Source organism: Muntiacus reevesi, chromosome 2, assembly GCF_963930625.1.
Source record: "Muntiacus reevesi chromosome 2, mMunRee1.1, whole genome shotgun sequence".
Classification (NCBI taxonomy): Eukaryota; Metazoa; Chordata; class Mammalia; order Artiodactyla; family Cervidae; genus Muntiacus; species Muntiacus reevesi.
The window spans coordinates 248,066,153-248,088,089 of NC_089250.1; the positions used below are offsets into that span (position 1 = coordinate 248,066,153).

Here is a 21,937-nt window from a genome sequence, read left to right on the forward strand (position 1 = left end):
GAGCTCTTCCTCTCCAAGCCAGAGAGGCAGGAGGGACTAATCCAGGGGGCAAAGGGTCAGACTCTAATGATTCCAAATATATACAAGCAGACATACCTCAGACATACTGCGAGTTCATTTCCAGACAACTACAATAAAGTGAGTATCGCAGTAAAATGAGTCATATGAATTTTTTTTCTGGTGCATCTAAAAGCTGTTTACACTATAGCCTATTACGTGTGCAGTATCATTGTGTCTAAAAAACTGTACATACCTTACATTAAAAATACTTTGCCAAAGACTGCTAACCATCAACTGACAAAATCGGGTTGCCACAAACCTTCTAGTTGTAAAAGATGCAATATCTGCATATCACAATAAAGTCAAGAGCAATAAGACACGTTATGCCTGTACTTTCATTTACACTTAGGGAAAATATTCCAAGCAGAGAGCGCAAGGAGGGCAGCACCAGTGAAAGCTTTTCAAGGATCATTATTTCAGGTCTATAGGGAGGAGATGGAAGGGCTTTTAGGCGTTTAGATATGAAATCATTCCAATATCTATTTTAGGAGCACATCTTATTCTGTGGGGAATGGATTAGAGACAGAAAGATAGGAACTGGGAGGCTATTCTGGCTGGGGAGAAGACAACCATGAGATGCAGGACCTAGGAGCCACGGGGGGGTCATCTTCTGCAGGGTCACTGCCTGGTGGGGAGGTTATTTGTGTAGTCAGTCTGAAAGGAGAGGATGTGCAGTTGTGAACACGTGTCTGGGGGAAATGCTTCCATGGCCTAGAAGAGAATCATGGCTTGAGGTGTGGAAGCTAGGGGTTAACCTCAGCTTTCCATGAGAACAGGAGGCCCTAAACACAGCCCTGGAGCTACCAGAGGATAAGGATCCCTAGAAGAAGACAGAGGAGGAGGAACCAGAGAGAGGAAGAAGAAAGGAAGATGCAGTTCCAAGAGGAATCAGGCAGGATGAAGACTGAAAACGATCCTCACACCTGGGCCCCAGGGAGGCCCTTTACTTTGGAAGCCCGGTGATGTCCATGTGTCTGTGGGGACTATAAAGGATGCGCAGTAGTCGGAGGTCGGGTCCTGGGTCTGTGTCTCCTCAGGGTCTCTAGTAGCAGTGTCGGCGGCGAACAAAGTATGGAGGCTCTTCAGAGTTCCTCGTGTGAGCTGTATGGGGTCCCGCCCCCCACCCCAGGGAGTGTGGCCCGGGCCAAGAACCACAGAGGAAACACGTATGGGGTCACTTAGAGTTCCCCCGCGGAAGCGTCCTCTCAGAGGCCCAGGGAGTCTCCAGAGTCGAGGAGCGGCCATCCAGTCGGCGAGCGTGGCTGGGCCCAGGTCACAGGAGCCGGGACCGCACGGACGGACGCCCGAGCGCGGCCCGCTGAATCCCTGAAGCAGCCGCGGCCTCCTGCTGGCCGGAAGCGCCGCCGCCCGTGAGCCCAGCGCGGAGCCGGGCGCTCTGTCCCGACGCGGCGCGCACTGTCGCGATCCGGCTGCGGGTGACGTGGCGGGGGCGGGGCCTGAGCGGTCGCGGTGGGGGCGGCGGCAGCACGACCGAGCATCCTGGAGGTGCCGGGCCACCGCGAGGTAACGGGCCGCGGGTAGGCGCGCCGGGGTAGCGGGGCTGGAAGAGCGCGGCCGGGGGCTGGGAGGCCGGGCCAGGGGAGCGGGGCCGGGAGAGCCGGGCCCGGGCCGCGCCGGCGCCGCGTGCGGGATGCAGTCCCGGGAACCCCGCGTGGGCCAGGCAGGCCGCGGGCACGTGAGAGACGGTGCGCATGAGCGCGCTCCCTCCTGAGGGGAAAGCCGTGCGTGTGAGCGGGACCTTGAGCGTGAGGGAATTGCAGAAGTGTAAGACTGAGCGTGTGAGGAAGACGCCGTGTGTGTGTGTGTGTGTGTGTGTGTGTGTGTGTGTGAGAGAGAGAGAGAGTTGGTCTGAGGGTGACTCTGAGTGTGCGAGACGCAGTGTGAAGGTGACGCTGTGTGTGAGAGAGACCCTGGGCGTGAGCATGACTCCCATGAGTGTGCGAGTCCTTGAGCGTGAGGGAATTGCAGAAGTGTAAGACTGAGCGTGTGAGGAAGACGCCGTGTGTGTGTGTGTGTGTGTGTGTGAGAGAGAGAGAGAGAGAGAGAGAGAGAGTTGGTCTGAGGGTGACTCTGAGTGTGCGAGACGCAGAGTGTGAAGGTGACGCTGTGTGTGAGAGAGACCCTGGGCGTGAGCATGACTCCCATGAGTGTGCGAGAGACTGAGAGAGGAGATGGTGAGAGGCCATGAGTGTGAGAGAGACCGCGGTCAGAGTGGCCCCGAGTGTGGCCCTGGGAACACGAGAGAGAGCGCATGTGAGTCTCATGCTGAGAAAGAACCTGTGCTGCGTGGGAGAGACTCAAATTGAGCAAGGCTCACGGGGCAAGACTGAGCGTGTGAGCTCTTTGGGGCCGCGGGGGTCGGGTCTGGGGGGGCGCGGAGAGGCGCCTGTTGGAGGGAGGACGGTGTCTCATCTTAAGTGTCTTCACATCCTGTCATCTTGGTCGATCATCTCATGTTAAATGGAAGATGATATTTGCAAAGCGTTCAGAGAATTCTTCACTGAGCAAACTGTCTGGGCACCACTTGTGTTATAGGCAGTGATAAGCAGGAATCAATATTTAATTTAACATTTGTTTTTGAATACTTCTTTGTGCACTGGACTGTGCTTGGTAAAAAGAATTTAATCTCTACCCTTAATGGGGGCAAAAAAAAAAAAAAGTACTGCCAACATATCTAGTGCCCAGTGGCAGAAAGTTCAGCCAACTGGTGCTTATCACCCAGGGCTGATGGCCTGATTTTGAAGATCTGGGAGGAACAGACTTTTGAAAGCCTGTGAGTACTTCCTGAAATCATTTTCAACTCTCTTTTCTTTTCTTGTTGGGAGGCCCATGAGTAAACGACCCAGGCTTCTTGAGTTGCTGAGGTCCTGCTGTGTGCTGGTGGCTTTTGCTTGCCAACTTTGGTCTCAGATTATCATTTAAAGTTCTTTATATTTGATTTTTCTTTTGTGACAAATATGTGGGAAACCACAGCCTGATGTTTTCCTATCCCTGTCTGTGAAGGTATTTTTATTACCGCCTAAAAGTAAATACCAGTTATATGGCTGATCTCCCTGGCATTTCTTGGTACAGGAAATTTCCTGAACTGTGTCCTCTGCTTCCTGTTGTAGTCTCCAGGATGTGTGGATACTTTTCTATAAAAGTGACTGAAGTGGTGCTCATGGGACCTGGGACAGAGGGAGCATGCATGTCTAGACATGCATGATTTGAAGTGACCAGGCTAGTTCTCAAAACAGTTGTTCAGTTACACCCCACTGTGGGTGTGATGGGACTTCTCAGTAATTGAGTGCTACCCCTGCTGGGCATGTCAAAATTAGATTTTACAAAAGGAAATAGCATCTTGCTGCTTACCAGGTTCATGTTTTGATAAGTTGCCTCTCACTTTTTGTTGCAGAGATTAATTCAACAAGACAGACACTTGGAATAGGTCTGACTGGGGAGACTTCATTTTCTTCTTTGTACCTGACCATTTATGATGAAGTGGCTTGTGAAAGTGTGAGGTTGCTTATTTCCTCACAGGTGAATAAAATTGCTCTGCTCTTCGTTAACTTTCTTGGATCTTTGTGAGTTGTAAAGAGTTTTAGTTACTTGAGTACAATGTGGTTACAATAGTAATGAAGAGATTGGCTCACACGTAATTAACAATTATATAACACTAAAATTTATTAGATAAATTATATATTTATTATATCTCTTTCTAAAGAGTAATTGTGGTGGTTTATAATTAATGATGCTGGCAATAAGCAAGTAAAAATAGGAAACCAAAGCCGTGGAAAAGACTAGATAGCAAGTATTGTTGAAAAGTGAAGATATCTGTTCATTGTGATTGGGAACTGAGTTTGATCTTGATTTTCCTGGTATCATAGGTGAGAACTCAAATGTAAACAGTCACATAATTTTCATTATTTGGTAGAAGTACAGTAAGTAAATATACATAAATAATAAATATATACACATATAATTTAAGTATTAAAAAAAGCAATGCATTTTCATCGTGAAGTTTTGTAAAACTCAAAGAATTAAAAAAAAGGTCCTCTGTGTTGTCACTGCATTTAAGATTTTATCTTTTTCGACAGCATATTTTTGGCATAGTCATCAATTATAAGTTTTCAAATCTAGCTTATAAAATATTCTTCATAATTGAACCGTGAAAGAGCCACTTTTTTCCCCCAGAAGATTGCATATGTTATTTTCATGGTTAAATTTTCATGATATTTTAGTGGTCTGGTGAATTCCTTTATTATTTGCCTTGGAAATTTGAACTCATTATTTGAACTTGGAAAATAGGATAAAAGCTATCAGAAAATTGTGTCTGTGTCCTTACAAGTGGGGTTTAACACTAGTTTCTCAAGACAAGAATTGTTTAATGGAATTTGTCTTTAACAATGATTTTAGAGACTTTTAGAGAAAGGGAGACTGAGACATACACACTCAGGGACACAAGGAAATGTGTGGAGAAAGATGTCAGCCAGAATGCTGAGGAAGAAGGTGGGAGAACGGTGTCAGAGACAAAGGTGTATGTTAGAGACAAAAGGTACATGAGCCAAGGCGTTCGTCTGATGAGCTCTGGAAGCCCTGGACTCCTTTGGTTTCTGTAAACTGCAAATGATTCAGTGTGACTGGACGATGGGAGGGACTGTCTGCAGCAGGGGGTCTAGTGATAAGGCCCTGCTAGGAAGGTTGGAATTGATCCTAAACCTCTCAGGCAGTAACTGAGGAAGGGTTTCTAACTATGCTCTGTACCAACACTCAGTAGATAATAAGGTTATTCTGTACTGAAACAAAGAGGAGCCAAAGCAGTTTTTTCCTGTTGTAAGTCTGTCTCCTACTCTTGAGCTACATCCGTCTCCTTTATGGAGGTAAGCCCTATTGTTGGTGGCCCTTTTTTTTTTTTTCCCCCTCAGAATTCACATAATTTTAGTCAAGATCTATGTTGGGACCTTCCATTTTCAGGTGTTCTAGATCCTGGCTGATTTTATGTTAACGTGTTCTATTGACGACAGAGAAGTGTCTTGACATTTCCAACTATAATTATGGATTTATCTGTTTTTCCTTTCAGATCTATCAGTTTTTGCTTCATATATTTTGAAGCTATCCTGTTGGAGGAGATACACTTTTAGAATTTTCTTCTTGGTGAATTGACCTCTTTATTGTTATATAATGTCCCTTTTTATCTTCTTACTCTGAAGTCTTTTGTCTGGTGTTACTATAGCTAACTCCCCGTTTGATTACTGTTTATATGGTTTTTCACCATCTTTTTATCTGTAATTTATTTATGTCTTTATATTTCTAGTGGGCTTCCTATAAATTGCATATTGGATTTTGCATTTTTATCTAATCCAGCAATGTCTGTCTTATAATTGGTGTGTTTAGACCATTTACATTTTGTGTTGTTATTGATGTGGTTGGATTAAAATGTGCCACTTTGCTAGTTGTTTTCTGTTTTCTATTTGTTTAATATGTTCTTTGCTTCTGTTTTCTACCTACTTTTGGACTATTTGATCTGTTTTAGCTGTACTGTTGGCTTACTATTTACACTTAATTTTTTAGTGGATTCTCTAGTTTCTCAATGTACATCTTTAATTAATTACAGTCTACCTTAAATAATATTTTTCTATACTACATATGTATAAATATTTATTAAGTTGTGCAGTTAGAATTTGTACACTTTGTAGTTTATATGCAATATCTCAACATACATCTTATATAATATTACATCATTTTCACATATAAGAACCTTAAAATAGTTTAACGCCCAGTTCTTTTTTTCTATCTTTGTGCTTTTGTCATACATTTTACTTTTATATATGCATTAACACTGTATTGGTACTGTTTTTGCTTTAGGTAGTTAGATATATTGTAATGCAATTAAAATAAGCAAAAATTATATTTTTAATATTTATTTCAGACCATTTGATATTGTAGAATTCTCTCTCTCTCTGTTTTTTGTTTGTTTGTTTGTTTTTGATTTTTTTTGGTTGTGCCTAGAGGCATGTGGGATCAAACCTGTGTCTCTTGCAGTGGAAGTGCAGAACCCTAATCGCTGGACTGCCAGGGAATTCCCTGTCCTACAACTCTTAGATGCTCTCCCCCCCCGCCCACTTCTGATTCTTAAGGTTTTCATTTCTCTGCTGAAATTCCACCTCTGTTCCTACATGTTGGCTAACATTTCCATTAAAGCTTTTCATGTATTAATCATAGTTATTTTCAATTCCCTGTCTCATAGTTCCAGTATCTGGATCATCTCTAAGTCTTGTCCTGTTGATTAATTTGCCTTTTGATAGTGGGTTGTTTTTCTTGCTTTTTTTAGGTGGCTTGTGATTTGTAACTGATAGCCAGATAAAATATGTGGGAAAGTAGAGACTGAGATATATACTCTATTCTGGACAGAGGGTACAGGTCTTCTTTTGCTAGCCTGTTAATGTGGGAGTTTGAGTCAGAAATGAGTTGGGTTTGGGTTTTGTTGTTGCCGTGGTTACCTTAGGTGCACTAGCCCCTTCAGATTCCTCTGCTGTTTCCTTGCCCTGTGTGTGTGTGTGCTTACTCACCTCTTGACTCTTTGGGACCCATGGATTGTAAGCCACCAGGCTCCTCTGTCCATGGAATTTTCCAGGCAAGAGTACTGGAGCAGGTTGCCATTTCCTACTCCAGGGGATCTTCCTGACCCAGGGATCAAACCCGTGTGTCTGTGCTTCCTGCATTAGCAGGTGAATTCTTTACCACTGAGCCACCTGGGAAGTGCCCCTGTCCCTGAGGGGGGATTTCTCTCTTTATGCTCCACCCTCAGCTTTAGGTCTTCTTTGTGCACCTGTGCCTCGGTGCACAGTCTCCCACAGCCTCGCTGCTGGATGCTTGCTCCCCTGCTGGTGGGGAGTCAGCCTCAGCCTGAGGCAGGCCCTGTTGCCCTGGGTCTGGGGAGTGGATCTTCCTGGGTGAGCCTGCCATCTCCTATGGTCTGAACCAGAATTTCCTGCCTCTCCCCCAGCCAAAGAGGGTGGTTTTTTCTTTCACTCTGTCTCAGCTGCCTTGGGAGTGACAGTTTTGCCCATTTCCCAGGGGTTTAAGATTGTATTCTTTAGAGAAGGGAGCAGGTGGACCTTTGTATTTTTCCCAGGGCAGTGACTGCTTTCCTCCTCCAGGCCAGCCTGCCTGTATTTCCCGTGAGCAACCACTGAGGTCTCACTGGAGAAAACCCTTGGAGTGTCTATGGCTCTTACTTGACTCTTATTAGTAATAAATTACTAAACTTGACCTTTAGCAATTTATTAAAAATTGTACCTGAATTCTTTTTTCTTGCCTGTATGGTGGTTCCATCGTTCTCCTTCTGCCACAGGTAAGCCAAAGCTTACATCCCTCTGGGGGTACTCGTTTTTCCTTAAATTTCAGTCTCGTTGGTTGGCCTATGACCTCATCTCGCTAATAACTTCAAGAAAAGTTATAGTTCTGTAGATTATCTGGTTTTTCTTCTTTTTTTTAATCTGGTTTTTCTTGACATTGGAGTGGGAGTGATGCTTTTCTCAGTTTGCTGTATCTTAAGTGAAAGTTAAAAGTCAAGGCAATTACATTTCATAGTGGTTTTTTTTTTTTTTTTAGGAGTTTATTTTTTTATTTTTATTTTTTTTCATATGGTAACTCTTTTTATTTTTTTTTATTTTTCAGTGGGTTTTGTCATACATTGATATGAATCAGCCATAGAGTTACATTTCATAGTGTTTTAAAATTTTCCAGTGAAATGAGCTTACCTCTTTCTCCCCCTACCCCGTGATAAAATATTTATTTGGTCTTTGTCCACTATTCCTGTCACACAGCTCCTGAAATTTCCTTATAAGAGCCATAGAGGCATCTTTTGTTATAATATTAGTTTTGTTCCCAGTTCCTCAAATAGCTCCAGATCAATGAAGGTTAAGTGGATGTCTTTTGTTATTTATATAACAAGCCTCTTCCAACACTCATGAATCTGTCAATGAAGTGATTTTTGGAAGCATCTAGATCCTCTAAGGATGGGGGTTGCTTGCCCCAAGAACCAACCCTGTGATTAGAGGGTTGGAAGTTTTAGTTGAGGTCTGACCTCTTGGGAAGGGAGAGGGTCTGGAGGTTGAATCAATCACCAGTGGTCAGTGATTTGATTAGTGTTGCCTTTGTAATGAAGCATCCAAAGGGAAACCAAAAGGGTAAGTTTTGGAGATCTTTCCATGCCTCTTTCTCCATACCTTGCCGTCTCCATCTCTTCCATCTGGCTGTTCTGAGTTACAGCCTTTACAGTAAACTGGTAACCTAGTAATTAAACTGTTTCCCTGGGTTCTGTGGGTTGCTCTAGCAAATTAATTGAACCTGAGGAGGGAGTAGTAAGAACCTCCGATTCATAGCTAATTGGTCAGAAGCAAATGAACAACCGGACTTGCAGTTTGGCCTCTTAAGTTGGGTGGGAAAGGGCTGTTTAGTAGGATTGAGCACTTAACCTGGGGAATCTGTTGCTGCCTCCAGGTAGATGGTGTAAGAATTGGTTAAACTGTAGCAGACACCAGATCTGCTTGGTATTACAGAACTGTTTGGTAGAAAACATAGACGTCTGGTATCAGAAGTCCAAATAGAATACCTGGTAGCCCCAGCCCCTCTCCCTGCCAGCTAGGGTGATAAATAGGGGAAGGCCAGGTTTCTCTGCTTGGGTCCATGTTGGGGTGAGTGAAAAAGTGCCACCTAAGTGTCTTTACACTTTTTTTTTTTTTAAAGGAATGTAAAGGAGGGGAGAAAAAGACCTTTTCCCTTCACCCAATTTAGGTTCCTTGGGTGGGGTGTTGTAAATTAGACTGGCAAAAGACAGACTGACGAGAAAAACAATCAAGTTTATTAATATGCGTAGAGCATACACATGGAAGCATTCACTAATGAATGAAGACCCTTCACCTGACTCTCATGTGAGAAGGTAGGCTCCTCTGGTGTTTCCTAGTTTTGTTTTCATGCATATCTGGGCTCACCTGACAGATATGTGAAAACAAATATTTTCCCACGTGCTTGCAGAGAGTCACCTTCATGGCTTGGTGCCAGGAATGAAAGGCAAAGTGGTGCTGCCTTAAAGCCAGGCCTCATAATAAGCAGAAGTAGGCTGGCTCAACTCCTCTGGGAGTGGGGGAAGGGTTATTAATGGCCCCAGAGAAGCTTTTTCACTTGGGCTGAGGTCTAGACTCTGGAGCGGGGCTGGGGCAGGTGAGGCAGGAGTTTTGAGTGGGTCCTGTGGAGATTGAAGTTTTCAACTCACTCGAGCGACTGTGGTTCACTTGCTCTGAGCTCCATGAGGCAGGACTCCAGCATACCCATTTTTGTGACTAGATAAGAAGCTTCTGGGAAGATGATGTACTGTTCCCATTCTTATTCCTGGAAGTTATCTCTGTGACCTTAAAGGACTGACTCCTCCTGGATGGAATCAAGTGGCTTATCAGATTATTTCCTCCTGAAGATGAGAAAGATGAACTAGGGGTTGGCATCTGAATTCCCAGTTCCTAGGGCACAGGAGTTGAGGTAGAGAGAAGGCCTTGCTGAGTGCAAGCTCAGGAAGGTGCTTGCCTTCCTCTGACAGATTCTGGGTTTTTCATCAGTAGGTTGGTATGGGATCCAGCTTCCTTGAGGTTTCTGGACTGGCCCCATTGTTATCTAAGAGTAGCAGTGTATGTGTGTGTGTACATGTACGTGTGCACACCATCTCCCTACAGGTTGCCTTCCAATGCCAGATCTGTGGATAAGAGGAGCCTTACGGTGTTTGTTTGGCTGTCAAGGTTCTGGATCCTGTTATGGGGGAATCTCTTTGCACCCGTAGGTGGTAATGAGGGGTGTTCTGAGGAGGAAAGCAAATAAGCCAATAGCAGATGAGTCTCACGTTAGGGTGCCCCCTGGATGCTCTTTCTCCATCTGGTCTTATTATGTTATCCCTCTCTTTAGGGCACTTTTGAAAAAGGAAGGTGTTGAACGGGCAAGCAGCAGTGTGGGAAGTAAGGTGAGTGTTGTGAACATAGCAACACATGGGTATATGTTTTCATGGAGTTTCTCTCCTTGGTCCAGTCTCTGCAATAGTGCTATGCCCTTAACTTTAGCATCTTCCTAGCCCTTCCCATCACATGTTCATGTTCTTTGCTGGCCTGAGAGTAGCTATAGACCTCTCCACATGTGGCTAGAGACTGCAGAAGTGCCTGTTTATGTTTGGGCAGAGGTAAGACGGCATGGAAAGTGAGAGGCCTGTCAGGCTAGCTAGTGCTGGGACTTTGGTCTTCTCTGCAGGGCAAGTTGTTTTAAGTTGGCAAGAACGGAGCAAAATAGAGAATTGCCTGACAGTCCAATGGTATGGACTCCAGGCTCTCAGTACTGAGGGCCCAGCTTCAATCCCTGGTCGGAGAACCAAGATTCCATAAGCTGGGCAGTACCACAAAAAAAAAAAAAGCCAAAAAACAGAGCAAAACCTACATCTCAGGGAGAATTTATGCTATGGATAAACCTAATGTTAGCCTACCTTGGGCATCCTTTTGGAAGTCACCATCATATAGCGCCTGAGCCCTTTTGGTGTCTCTCTTGGAGCAGTGGAGGTCAGCCTGCCTCCATTTCTCTGTATCCTGTGGTAGGAACTGAGACAGGCTCATTGTATTTAGGTTTGTATATGAGTCACATGGTCCCTACATAAGAGGTAGGAAGGGAAATCTGCCTGCTTTGCAGGTCTAAACTAGAGCATTATCAGCCGTTACCCTAGACTGACAATACTTATATTCTTTGCCAGGCTGCAGTAAACACGGGTGTGAAAGAACCACTTGCCATGGAAGCCAGGGAGCTGGAGAATCCCACACCCACATACCATCTCATTCCTGATGCCAGCCAGCCCAGGGAGGAAGAAGGTGACTGCATGCTACCTCAGCAGGCCACAGAAACTATGCAGCTGAAGAAGGAGATCTCTCTGCTGAATGGCGTCAGCCTGGTAGTGGGCAACATGATCGGCTCAGGAATCTTCGTCTCACCCAAGGGTGTGCTGGTCTACACGGCCTCCTATGGGTTGTCACTGGTCATCTGGGCTGTTGGTGGGCTTTTCTCTGTTGTGGGTGCCCTTTGCTATGCAGAACTGGGGACCACCATCACCAAATCTGGAGCCAGCTACGCTTATATTCTTGAGGCCTTTGGGGGCTTCATTGCTTTTATCCGCCTCTGGGCCTCACTGCTAATTGTTGAGCCCACTGGTCAGGCCATCATCGCTATCACCTTTGCCAACTACATCATCCAGCCCTCCTTTCCCACCTGTGAGCCCCCGTACCTGGCCTGCCGTCTCCTCGCTGCAGCCTGCATGTGTAAGTCTGAGGGCTTACTGGAGGAGTGTGTATGGGGGGTGATTTTTACAATGCTAATAGTAATTTATATTTGAACAGCCTATTTTGCTTTTTTGTGTATGTATTGGGAAGAGAGGCATCTTAACTTTTTTTGAAGAAGCAGTTTCACTGAAGTCATTTGTTCCTGAGATTAGTGAGGGTAAATGATAGGGATGGGAGAAGTTTGAACCTGTCTGTGGCTTTTGGTGCCTCCCTTTCCTTCCACTTTTGGCTGTCCCTGATTTCTGTTCCTTAATCTACGTGACAGATTGGTGATTGACTTATATTTATCTTGTCAGATGTTTAGATTGGTGTCAATATGGCTAGTTGTAACTTAACCCAGGAAAAATCCCTCAGTGCTGAGGCCTTTATTCTGCTACTCCAAAAAAAAAAGTTATTTTGCTTCCCCCCTTTTAATCTTAAACCAGTTTAAAGCCATCAATGAGGAAATGGTCATCTTTAGACTGTGGGGGTCCCAAGACTTTCTATCCTGTTGGCTCACGGTGAAACCACTCCTTCCTGTAACTTCTACTCTCTGCAGGCTGATCTAAGCAGCAGGCACCACACCAAAATGGCTTTTTCCCATTGGTGTTTTAGATTTCTTTATGCAGACTGTGTAAACAAGCTCCTTCTGCAGCTAGTAAGGAAAGTGGCTTCTTCCCTGTATTTGGATTTCTGAGAACAGAACCTGAGAGATCCCAGTGGATCTCTCTTTATCTTCCTTTTTCTTATGAGGTAGTAAGGAGGGATTTTATGTGAAATCACTGGACGGGAGAGAAGATTATTGTGAACTTAGTCCAGTAAAGCTAGTGTTTTAGCTGAGAAGTGACCCAGAATTCCCTGTGTCCCTTAGTACGGTGCTGCCAGAGGCACTTAATTATACTGTTTTTTTTCCATATCTTTGCTTGCAGAACTTTGGCAGTATGTGCGGTTTATCCAGTGTTAAAAATAGACTGACAGTACCTTGGAGTTAGCAGTAAAGAATTGTACAATATGCTGTGCTTCCTGACTTTAAGGAATTTATTAAAGGCAGATATTAAAGGAAAGTCTTCTACAGATACCCCTGGGAGGAGAGAAGGTGGTTACTCAGCTGTGTATCGGATAGGGTTTCACCAGGGGTCTCTAAAAAAGGCAGTAATTTTCTGATTATAAAACATGTTTGTTCGCAAGGATGATACGCAAATTCGCGAAGCGTTCCATATTTTTCGATAATCATTTGTTAAAAATAAATAAATAAAACATGTTTGTTAAGAAGAAAATTAAATTAGCCTCAAATCACCTGTAATCTACCCCAAGACGGGAGTACTTTTAGTAGTTCAGTCACATTTCTTTCTGTTATAGAATTGGAACCATATTTTGTATATAACTTTATATTATACTTTTTAAACTTAGTATATCATGAATTTCCCTCCCTTTTGTGAAATGTTAAAAGAAACATTTTTAAAGTAATATATATATTACTTTATTATATATAGTTATTATTTTTATATTTTACTATTATATTATTATATATATTTACTATTATATATAATTATTATATATTTATATATAAATTGTATATTACTTTTTTATATATATAATCTTCTGTTATATATATATCTTCTTTTTATTAAAAGATAATGCATAGACCATACAGACAATTAGAAAAATGCAAAAAGAAAATTAAAATCACCCATGATTTTACCTCTGAGAGAACTATTGTTACTATAAATATTGTGTGAAATATCTCCCAGTATTTTTTTTTTCTTGTTTATTCATCATTTTTAAAAAGTACCCTTGAGATCAGAGCTTCGCTGGTGGCTACAATGCAGCCTGCAATTCTGCAGACATAGATTCAGTCCCTGAGTCAGAAAGGAAATGGCAACCTACTTCAGTATTCTTGCCTGGAGAATCCCATGGACAGAGGAAACTGGCAGGCTATAGTCCATGGGGTGGCAAAGAGTTGGACACAGCAATCCTTATGATCACACTCTCTGTGATTTGTATATTGCATTTTAAAATTTTTAATATTAAATCCCTTTCATCAATTGTTGCTAGAAAACGTGGTTTGGGACACAGAAGTAGTTTCCAGGCAGTGTAATGGTTAAAATCATAGACTCCCTAGGAGTTCCCTGGTGGTGGCCTAGTGGTTATGATTCTAGGTTTTTGCTGCCATGGCCTGGGTTCAGTCCCTGGTTGGGAAGCTGAGATCCTTCCTGCAAGCTGCTCTGCCCGGCAAAGAAAAGGTGGCAGTGCTGGTGGTGGGGGGCTTCCCCGGTAGTCCAGTGAGACGCCTCACTTCCATTGCAGTGGGCATGGTTTGCTCCCTGATCAGGAAACTAGGATCTAAGATCCTGTATGCCATGGGAAGGGAGTTTGGTTGGGGGAATTATGGGTCGGGGGACTGGGGAATCATAGGCTCCCATGCTATACTGGGTTTGATTCCAGCTTTACCATTGAGTAGCTACTGACCTTGGAGGAGATAGTTAACTATTGCCTTAGTTTTCTCGTTTGTAAAATGGGAATATTGATTGTACTGTTGACTGAAAAAAATTATGCAACCTAAATGTTGAGAGTTAGGTTTTATTTGGCAGACAAAACTGAGGACTTAAGCCTGGGGCACAGCATCTCAAGATAGCTTCTGAAGAGGTAACGGAGGAGCCAGGATATATAGGAATTTTTGCAGCAAAGACCAGTAGTTGGAACATCAAAAGATTACTGTTTGTTGGTTTTTTTTGCCTCGAGGCATGTGGGATCTTAGTTCTCTGACCAGGGATTGAACCCATGCCCACTGCAGTGGAAGCTCAGAATTTTATCCACTCAATCACCAGAGAAGTCCCAAAAGATTACTGTTAATTAAAGAAAACCAGATATCCCAGGTTAAAGAATTTAGTGCTTTTCTATTTATGAGAAAAGTCAGGGGTCATTAGCATCCATCCTTTGATATGTACCTCTGCTTTCTCATCCTGAGTCTCCTCAGGGTACTTTGTCAGGGAGTGGCTGCCTGCTAGTTGGTGGGCACCCTGTTTTATCCTGAGTTCCCTCAGGGCTCCCTGAGGGGCAGCTGTCATGGCTTGATGGGCACAGCATCCAGTTGTTTGGCTGATGGGGCAGGCGATTTTTTTTTTTTTTCAGTTTGTTGATAGTATCTATCTGAAAAGATTGTTGTGAGGAATAAATGAATCAGTACACATTTTGTACTTCTCCCTGCCTGGCATGTAGTGAGTGCCTTATAATATAATTATTAAAAATAATGCTGCTATGGGAAATCTTTGTGTAGAAATCATTTTCAGAGTTTTTTTTCATATTCTAATAGGGTAGAATTATGTAAGAGAAAACCCTGTATCTAAAGAATTAAACTGTTTTAAGTTTCTTTGTGTCTTACCCAGTTACTTTTTAGAAGGTTTTATGAATCCGTACTCTTTCTGAGCACCTGTGTCTGTGCATTGGTCTGGTGATGGCTTCAGTATGAATTCCAAGAATAACTAAGTCAGAGAGCTCAGTCGTGTCTGACTCTTTGCAGCCCCATGGACTGTAGACTGCCAGGTTTTTCTGTCCATAGGATTCTTCAGGCAATACTGGAGTGGGTTGCCATTTCCTTCTCCAGGGGATCTTCCCAACCCAGGGTTGAACCCACATCTCCTGCATTGGCAAGTGGATTCTTTACACAGTGCCACCTGGGAAGCCCTAAGTCAAAGGGCACTTCTGTACATCATTTTTCATATAAAGAAGATTTTTATTTGTTAAATCTTGTTTTCTTTATGATTTTTCCCATTGTTTTTTGTGCTTAGGAAGCCTATCTCCACACTAGGAGCTAATTTTTTGATTGGAGGAGAGTCTTCATCTGTTAGAAAATGTGGTTATGTCATGTAACTTCTTTCATTCAAATGTACCTTACTCAGATTACTCAGTATTTGAATTCCTGAAAACCTGCTTTCTAGAAACTAAGGCTTTTCCATAAAGCAGGCCTGAGAGCAGGAACTTGTCAAAGCTGCAGCCAAGTTGTTAAAACCTTGACCCATCCTAACAGACTAGATTTTAGGGCTCAGTTTACTTTTCTTCTTCGAAATTAGGGTATAGAATCAGGCTAAGGTATCATCCAGCTAAGCTGGGTTGTGCTGGAGGGAGCCTCATTGGGCAGGGGTGGCACTGAGAGCAGCCTGGTCTCAAGAGATATACATGGGAAGAAACCGATTATGTCATAATTAGGGCAAAAAACAGATCTTCACTGAGTCCATTGTGAGGCTTGGGTAGGAGAATTAAGTTCGTCTTGAAAGTGAGATATGACAGGGATTCAGGTTGTTTATTGAAGACTGCCTAAAGAAGTTATATCCATGCCAGGGTGGACAGTTAAGGTTCCATCCTAGAAGAAGGGGTCCAGGCAGTCTCCATGTAGCTAACTCTAGGTTAAAGCTGCAAGCCTATGACTCACAGACCAGACTTGGTTCACACATGTATTGGGCCATACAGTGTTCTAAACAATTTTGAATTACTTGCCAACATTTAAAAATCAGGACTTGCCCTTTCTCTTGAAACATCAAGAGTTCTGGCAAACTTGGACCTATATTCCATCCTGACACGATCAGTTGCATTTGAATAGTGGTTACTCCTCTAAATGAGCCATAGAGTCTCTTGTTCATCCCAGTCCTCCACTCCCTCTTATTTTGTATCCAGACATACTTGTCTTTGCTCATTTATGTTACCTTCTTGGGTCCTGAAGGCACTGCTGTTTTAGATCGTGTCTTCTGACAACCCCCCACCCCAGTCCCAGGTTACACTGGTAGGGGGATAGATCCAAGCAGGTTTTGTTTTTCTTTAAAATTTCAGATTGTCTTAACTACTCATTACATCAGAACCGTGGTTCTCAATTGGAGGTGAGTTTGCTCCCCAGGAGACATTCGGTCTGGAGACAGTTTTCGTTGTTACAACTGCTGGGAAGGGATGCTGCTGGCATCTAATGGGTAGAGGTCAAGGATGCTGCTGCTGACCATCCTATAATGCACAGGACAGCCCCGCATGACAGACTTCTCTGGCCCAAAATGTCAATTGTGCTGAAATTTAGAAACTGTCATTCTCCTCGTATATTCTAGGATCTTGGGCTCTTCTGTGGTTAGTGGGACCTCAGGCTGCCCACTGAACTCAATGTGCTTGGGGCTCTAATTCACTGATGGGACTGCGGGGGCAAATGGCACTTCTTGAGGCTCATAGTTCCTTTCTCTGGCCAGGTGACCAGCAGTATTCTTGGTAACCCAGCTGCTCAGCCTTGTAGGAGTACTTGATTTGCCTACGAAGTGTGTGTTTCTGGCTTAGGTCTTGGTGCAGTTATCTTTGTGGGATCCTGTTATGTAAACTCAAATACATCATTGAAGAATATTTGCCATGAACTGACATGAAAGTCAGTCATGTACTGACACTGTGACATCAGCAGAGGTCTGCTCGCAGCTGAGACTCCATTGTCCCCAAGGGTTTATTTGGTAAGGCTGACAAGGAAGGAGGAGAGGAGGGGAAAGAAGAAGGAAAGGGACATAGTCAAGGGTGAGACTGCGGTGAGGAAACACTGTGTGATGTCTGAATGGCTTCCTATTGCCTTTTGCTATCTTGGACCCATGCCTGGGTAGGGTTCTTTTTTTTTTTTTTTCCTTCTGGGCAAGGTTCTACTCTGAGCAGGAAGGCTGCTGTCTCCTATTTTGGTCAGTTGTTGTTACGGATAGACAGCTTTCATATTCTGACAGTAACAGGCCTGAGGAGGACTGGTCTTGACAACAGTTGCTCAAAGGTCCTGGACTCCGACTCTATATCTATATAGTTTGAATGTTTTGATAATAAGACTCAATGTGTATACTTGTGTAATTAAAAAAATTTTTAGAAGGCAAGTACAGATCCATACACATATCCATACACATGCCCAGAGGCAGCTTCTGATTCTGGGAGCTCCATTTGGAAGGGTTTACTTCTGGACTCTTGTAGAACATTTCTCTCCTAAGAAACTCGTAGATGTTTGTATCTGCTTCGTTTTCTTTTCCCACTTTGTCGTTGTTGTTCAGGACTGTACTCCTCTATCCTTGAACGCCCCTTCATCATACCCAGCTTGTTTGTGGGAGGAATTGGGAGGTTCCCTCTCCTTCCAGTGCTTATAGGAGAAGGAAGCTGTGATAATCAGCATAACTAGAACTACAGCTTCAGATGCTAGGCCATCTCCTTATCAGCAAGAGGTGCAGTTTTGTCTGAGGGCACATGAATTAATCAGGATTAATTTGGGTTTCAAACAACTGAAAACCAAAAGGAACGTGGCTCAAGCATATTGAAATTTATTTCTCTCACATGTTAAAAGTAGGCAGTATGGGGCAAGTAGGCAGTGTGGGGCTGGTAGAATGACTTCATAATTCTTCAGGGAATCAGGTTCCTTCTTTCTGTTTTATGGCTCTGCCATTTTCAACATGTGACTTTTGGCTGATGGTCAAGGATGGACACTCAAGTTCTAGTCATGTCTGCATGCGGCCAATGGGAAACACAAAAAAAGGAACCTCTCTTCAACTAGTAAAAATAAATGAGGAAAAAAAAAAAAAAGGAACCTCTCACCCATCAAAGATACTCCTCTAAGGTCTTATTTATGTGAAACTTTGCTTATATCCCTGGGTTAAGCACTTAGTTACTTGGCCATACCTGCCTGCAAAAGGGGTTGGGAAATGTCATCTTTATTTTGGGCAACCGGACTCCAGTTTTAATTTCTATTACTCAGGGAAGATGGAAGAACAGATATTAGAAGATACATAGCCATCTTTGCCACAAAGACTTTGGGGATTGTTTCTGCTTAGGGATTGGGTCTGGGGCTTCCCTGGTGGCTCAGATGGTAAAGAATCCGCCTGCAATGCGGGAGACCTGGGTTAGATCCCTTGGTTGGGAAGATCCCCTGGAGAAGGGAATGTCAACCCACTCCAGTATTTTTGCCTGGAGAATTCCATGGACAGAGAAGCCTGGTGAGCTATAGTCCATGGGGTCACAAAGAATCGGACACGATTGAGTGACAAACACACACACACAGGGGTTGGGTCTGGATCTGCTCTTTGAGTATTTCCCAGCAATAAGCACCTAGAGAGCCTGAAAAGACCCTCACATGGGTCCCACAGTCATTGGTGCAGGTTTTCAGCAAAGAAATGAGATCAGGGAAAAGGGAGGACTTGGGTGTTTTCATTGTGGTTGTTGAATTGTGGCCTCCAGGCTCAGCCTGGTTGTCTGGTGCTTGAGCTCTGATAGGATCCTTGGTGCTGGATGGAAATGGGAGTTCTGGGAGGCAGGAGAGATGGGGGTCAGATGGTGAAATTTTGTTTCTTAATTAGAATCAGGAAAACATTTGAGGTAGTTGGCTTTTGCTTGGCATGCTATTCTTGGAGCTTTGTGTTCTCTGGCATGGCTGAGAGTCCGGTGAAGCAAGCGAGGCTCCTGGGGCCAGTACTCGCAGGTTTGCCAAGCTATCCCGTGACAGTGAGTGCCTCCTTCACTTTTGTGTCATAGCCTCCTTACTCACCTTACTCTACTCTTGGCCCTGCTCCCTTGCTACACGTTGTTTTAAATGAAGTACTTTTATTGAGAAAGAAGTGTATGTGCATGGTAAATAGGGCAAAGTACAAAAGGGTGTACGGTGAAAAAAATCTGCCTCTCAGCTTTAGTCTTCTTCCCTGAGGCAACTGCTGTGACCAGGCTCTTCTGTATCCTTCCGGCTTGCCTTTGAGTAGGGGCTCTGCAGGAGCTGCCATGAGGTGATGCTTTTGCTTGTTAAATTCCCCCTGTGTGCACAGAAGACCAAGCCATGGGGGCAGTTTGTAGCAGGATGGAGGGAAGGAGGAGGAGCAGAAGCCGGAGGAGAGAGTGCCTGGCCAAGGAATCTGTGAGCTGCTCTCCCCATCCTGCAGGCGCATCTTGGTGGTGGAAGCCAGAGCACAGTAAGCGCAGCCAGGACATTGTGAGACAGCCTTTTTCTCCACGTGTGTGGCCATCTTTCTGTCTCTGTCTCTTTTTTTGTCTTTTTCTCTTCGTCTCTGCCTCCTCCTTATTGTCTCTCCTCCACCTCTGTTTTGTGTATATTTCTGTGTCTTTTCATCAGTCTTTTTTTTCTCACAAGCTGCACAGCTCCTCACAGACTGCTGTCACTTCTTTTGTAGTCCCGCTTCCTTCCTCTGCTTTTTGTGGCTTTTCTTCCGCTATTACAAGGGCTTGTATGTGATTTTTACTTGCTCCTGACCCAGCTGCTGTTCGCTAGGTTCAATCTCTTGGCATCCAAACTCCATATTTTTGGCAGAGTTGATCAAATAGGCTCAGCTTGGGTCCAGTTGGGTTCTACCAGCCATGATAGAGTAGGGGGAGCAGTTCCCAAGAAGGGGGCTGGCAGTTACTTCAAAATATGCTGACTCTATTGCGCAGGAGTCTGGATTACTGGTGGCTGTAAACTAGGTAATCCTCATTAGTTGATCTAGGCTTAGCTCCCCACAATGAACTTGGATTAGCAGGGAAGGTCCTTGGAAAGACCTGCCTGGCAGGGTACATTCTTTTGGTCTTCTCCCCTCCCTTTTGGCCATTATTTGACCCCTGCTGCTACACGTCTTTATGACTAACTAGTAAGCACCTGTGTCATTTGCCAGAGTACTGCGTGCAAGCTTTTTAAGTGCCCTGTGGAGGCTGTTCAGCCACTCATGTTTATAACCACACACTTGCCAATGGCTCTCCTCTCCATTTGCGTGGAAGAATGTCCAGCTTTCTCAAAGTTGCCTTGCTTCAGGGGATTGGCAGTTAAATGAAATTCATCACCATTTTGATTCCAACCTCAGTTCATCAGTTCCTGTATTTGCTTGGCAATAAGCTTAAGAAAACCGTATGCTTTTGTTTCCCACTAAGAATTTGTGATCTCCTTGGAAGTACCACCCAAATGCCTGAGGAAGAGAGCGGGACCTTGCTGTGACAGGTGTCCCTGTAGCCATCACACGCAGTTCTAAGTTGAGAACATGGTAGGTTCAGGGAGAGAGAGTTCAGGCAGGACCTGGCTGATGTATTTGGGCAAGGTTTTGCAGAGGAAGTGAGGACTGAGTTAGACCTTGAAAGTGGGACTTGCTGTTGGTTAAGGCAGGAGGAGGAGAGGAGGCCATTTCCCTTATGTGTATATACAGCATCAGTACAGAGGGTCTGCTGCAGGAGAGTGCAGAGTGAGGGTAGAAATAGGCAGATAGGGCCAGGAGGGTGGGCCCCCAAATTTTGTAATAACATTTGAGGTTCCCATAAAAGTAATTTTTGGAGGCTAGGGGCATTACTTAGAGGTGTCACTGTGGAGCCCCTTGGATATTGTTCTCACGTTCTCTGCATGGATTAGAGCAGTCCCTGTATAGCAGGGTTAGGTGGTGGGAGCCCTAACACAGGACCAGATATCACTGAGGTATGTGAGGAGCCGGAACATAAAGCCAGCAGTGCTGATGCGAGTCCACGTCTCCACGGGCCTGAGAATTAGGATGTTTGGATTGGAATGGGGGTGGGGGAGATCAATGGGGGCCATGTAAGCTTGGGAATGGTAGCTGGCTTCTCTCAACCTCAGGTTTCCTCATCCAGAAAATGGGAATAGGAATGTCTCTGTTGTGGTTGTGAGAATTAATTAAGAGGATGTATGTGAAATTGTCAGGCACATGACAGACTTTTTAAAGATAATTACATGCAAAACATTGCCTGTCTAATTCCTGGGTGACCTGCATTTAATTTGACGCCACCTGCATTTAAATTGACCTTATTTGTTGTTGTTGGACCTCTCTTGTCCCCATTCTTTAATGCCCCAGAGGGTTTAAAACTTTGGGAGTCTCAGTGGGGAAGCATGGGTAAAGTTCACCATTCATGGGCTTGGGAGGAATTTCCAAAAATAGTTCTGGCTGTCAGAATGTATGAATATGTGGTAGTACATGCCTTTATATCTTTTTCACAGTGGTATATGTTCTCCTCTCAGCTGGGGCAGATAGAAGATGTACCCTGTTAGCCTGTTCTCCTGGTTCTGACCAGTCCTTTGGCCTCTTTGCCTTAGGCAGACAGGATACAAATGATGTGCTCTGTAAAGAGAGATTGGGTGTCGGTGCCCTCGTCTCACACCTGCCGCTGACTTTGTGGTTTTCTTCCTAGGTCTGCTGACATTTGTGAACTGTGCCTACGTCAAGTGGGGCACACGTGTGCAGGACACGTTCACTTACGCCAAGGTCCTGGCACTCATTGCCATCATTGTCATGGGCCTTGTTAAACTGTGCCAGGGTAAGGAGACTCCCAGGTAGGAAGGAGGGTGGGTGACTCTAGGAGTTCCCCTGGGTTCCTTGAGAAAAACATGGAACGTGGGGACTCCATTAGCTTTACTGCTCAGCTCTTTCTGTGTACCTGCTGGACTGTGTCAATGAGAACAAGAAATCTGTTCTCAGGTTTCTTGGGCCTCCATCCCTTTGTGGAGGTGGGGAGTATTGCAAGATGTCAGCCAAGGGCCTAGGAGCTTTTGAAACTTGGATTGTAATTGGGTCATAAAAGTGATC

The 21,937-nt window shown here is 44.3% G+C and overlaps 1 protein-coding gene across 8 annotated transcripts in view; it reads left to right on the forward strand.

The window, feature by feature from the left end:
• The first annotated feature begins 1,451 nt into the window (after positions 1 to 1,451).
• SLC7A6 (solute carrier family 7 member 6) overlaps positions 1,452 to 21,937 on the forward strand; it is a 37,277-nt gene continuing 16,791 nt past the window's right edge. For 2 of the 8 annotated variants that reach the window (XM_065925620.1, XM_065925614.1), the window contains exons 1-5: positions 1,452 to 1,584; positions 3,476 to 3,600; positions 10,015 to 10,069; positions 10,841 to 11,399; positions 21,543 to 21,668. In XM_065925620.1, coding sequence (XP_065781692.1) covers positions 10,877 to 11,399; positions 21,543 to 21,668 — 649 coding nt within the window. In that variant the 5' untranslated portion in view covers positions 1,452 to 1,584; positions 3,476 to 3,600; positions 10,015 to 10,069; positions 10,841 to 10,876. Of the gene's footprint in view, positions 1,585 to 1,660; positions 1,767 to 2,033; positions 2,416 to 2,833; positions 2,855 to 3,475; positions 3,645 to 10,014; positions 10,070 to 10,840; positions 11,400 to 21,542; positions 21,669 to 21,937 lie in introns of those variants that run through there. The other 6 variants (XM_065925621.1, XM_065925616.1, XM_065925615.1 and 3 more) reach the window with 6 other exon arrangements.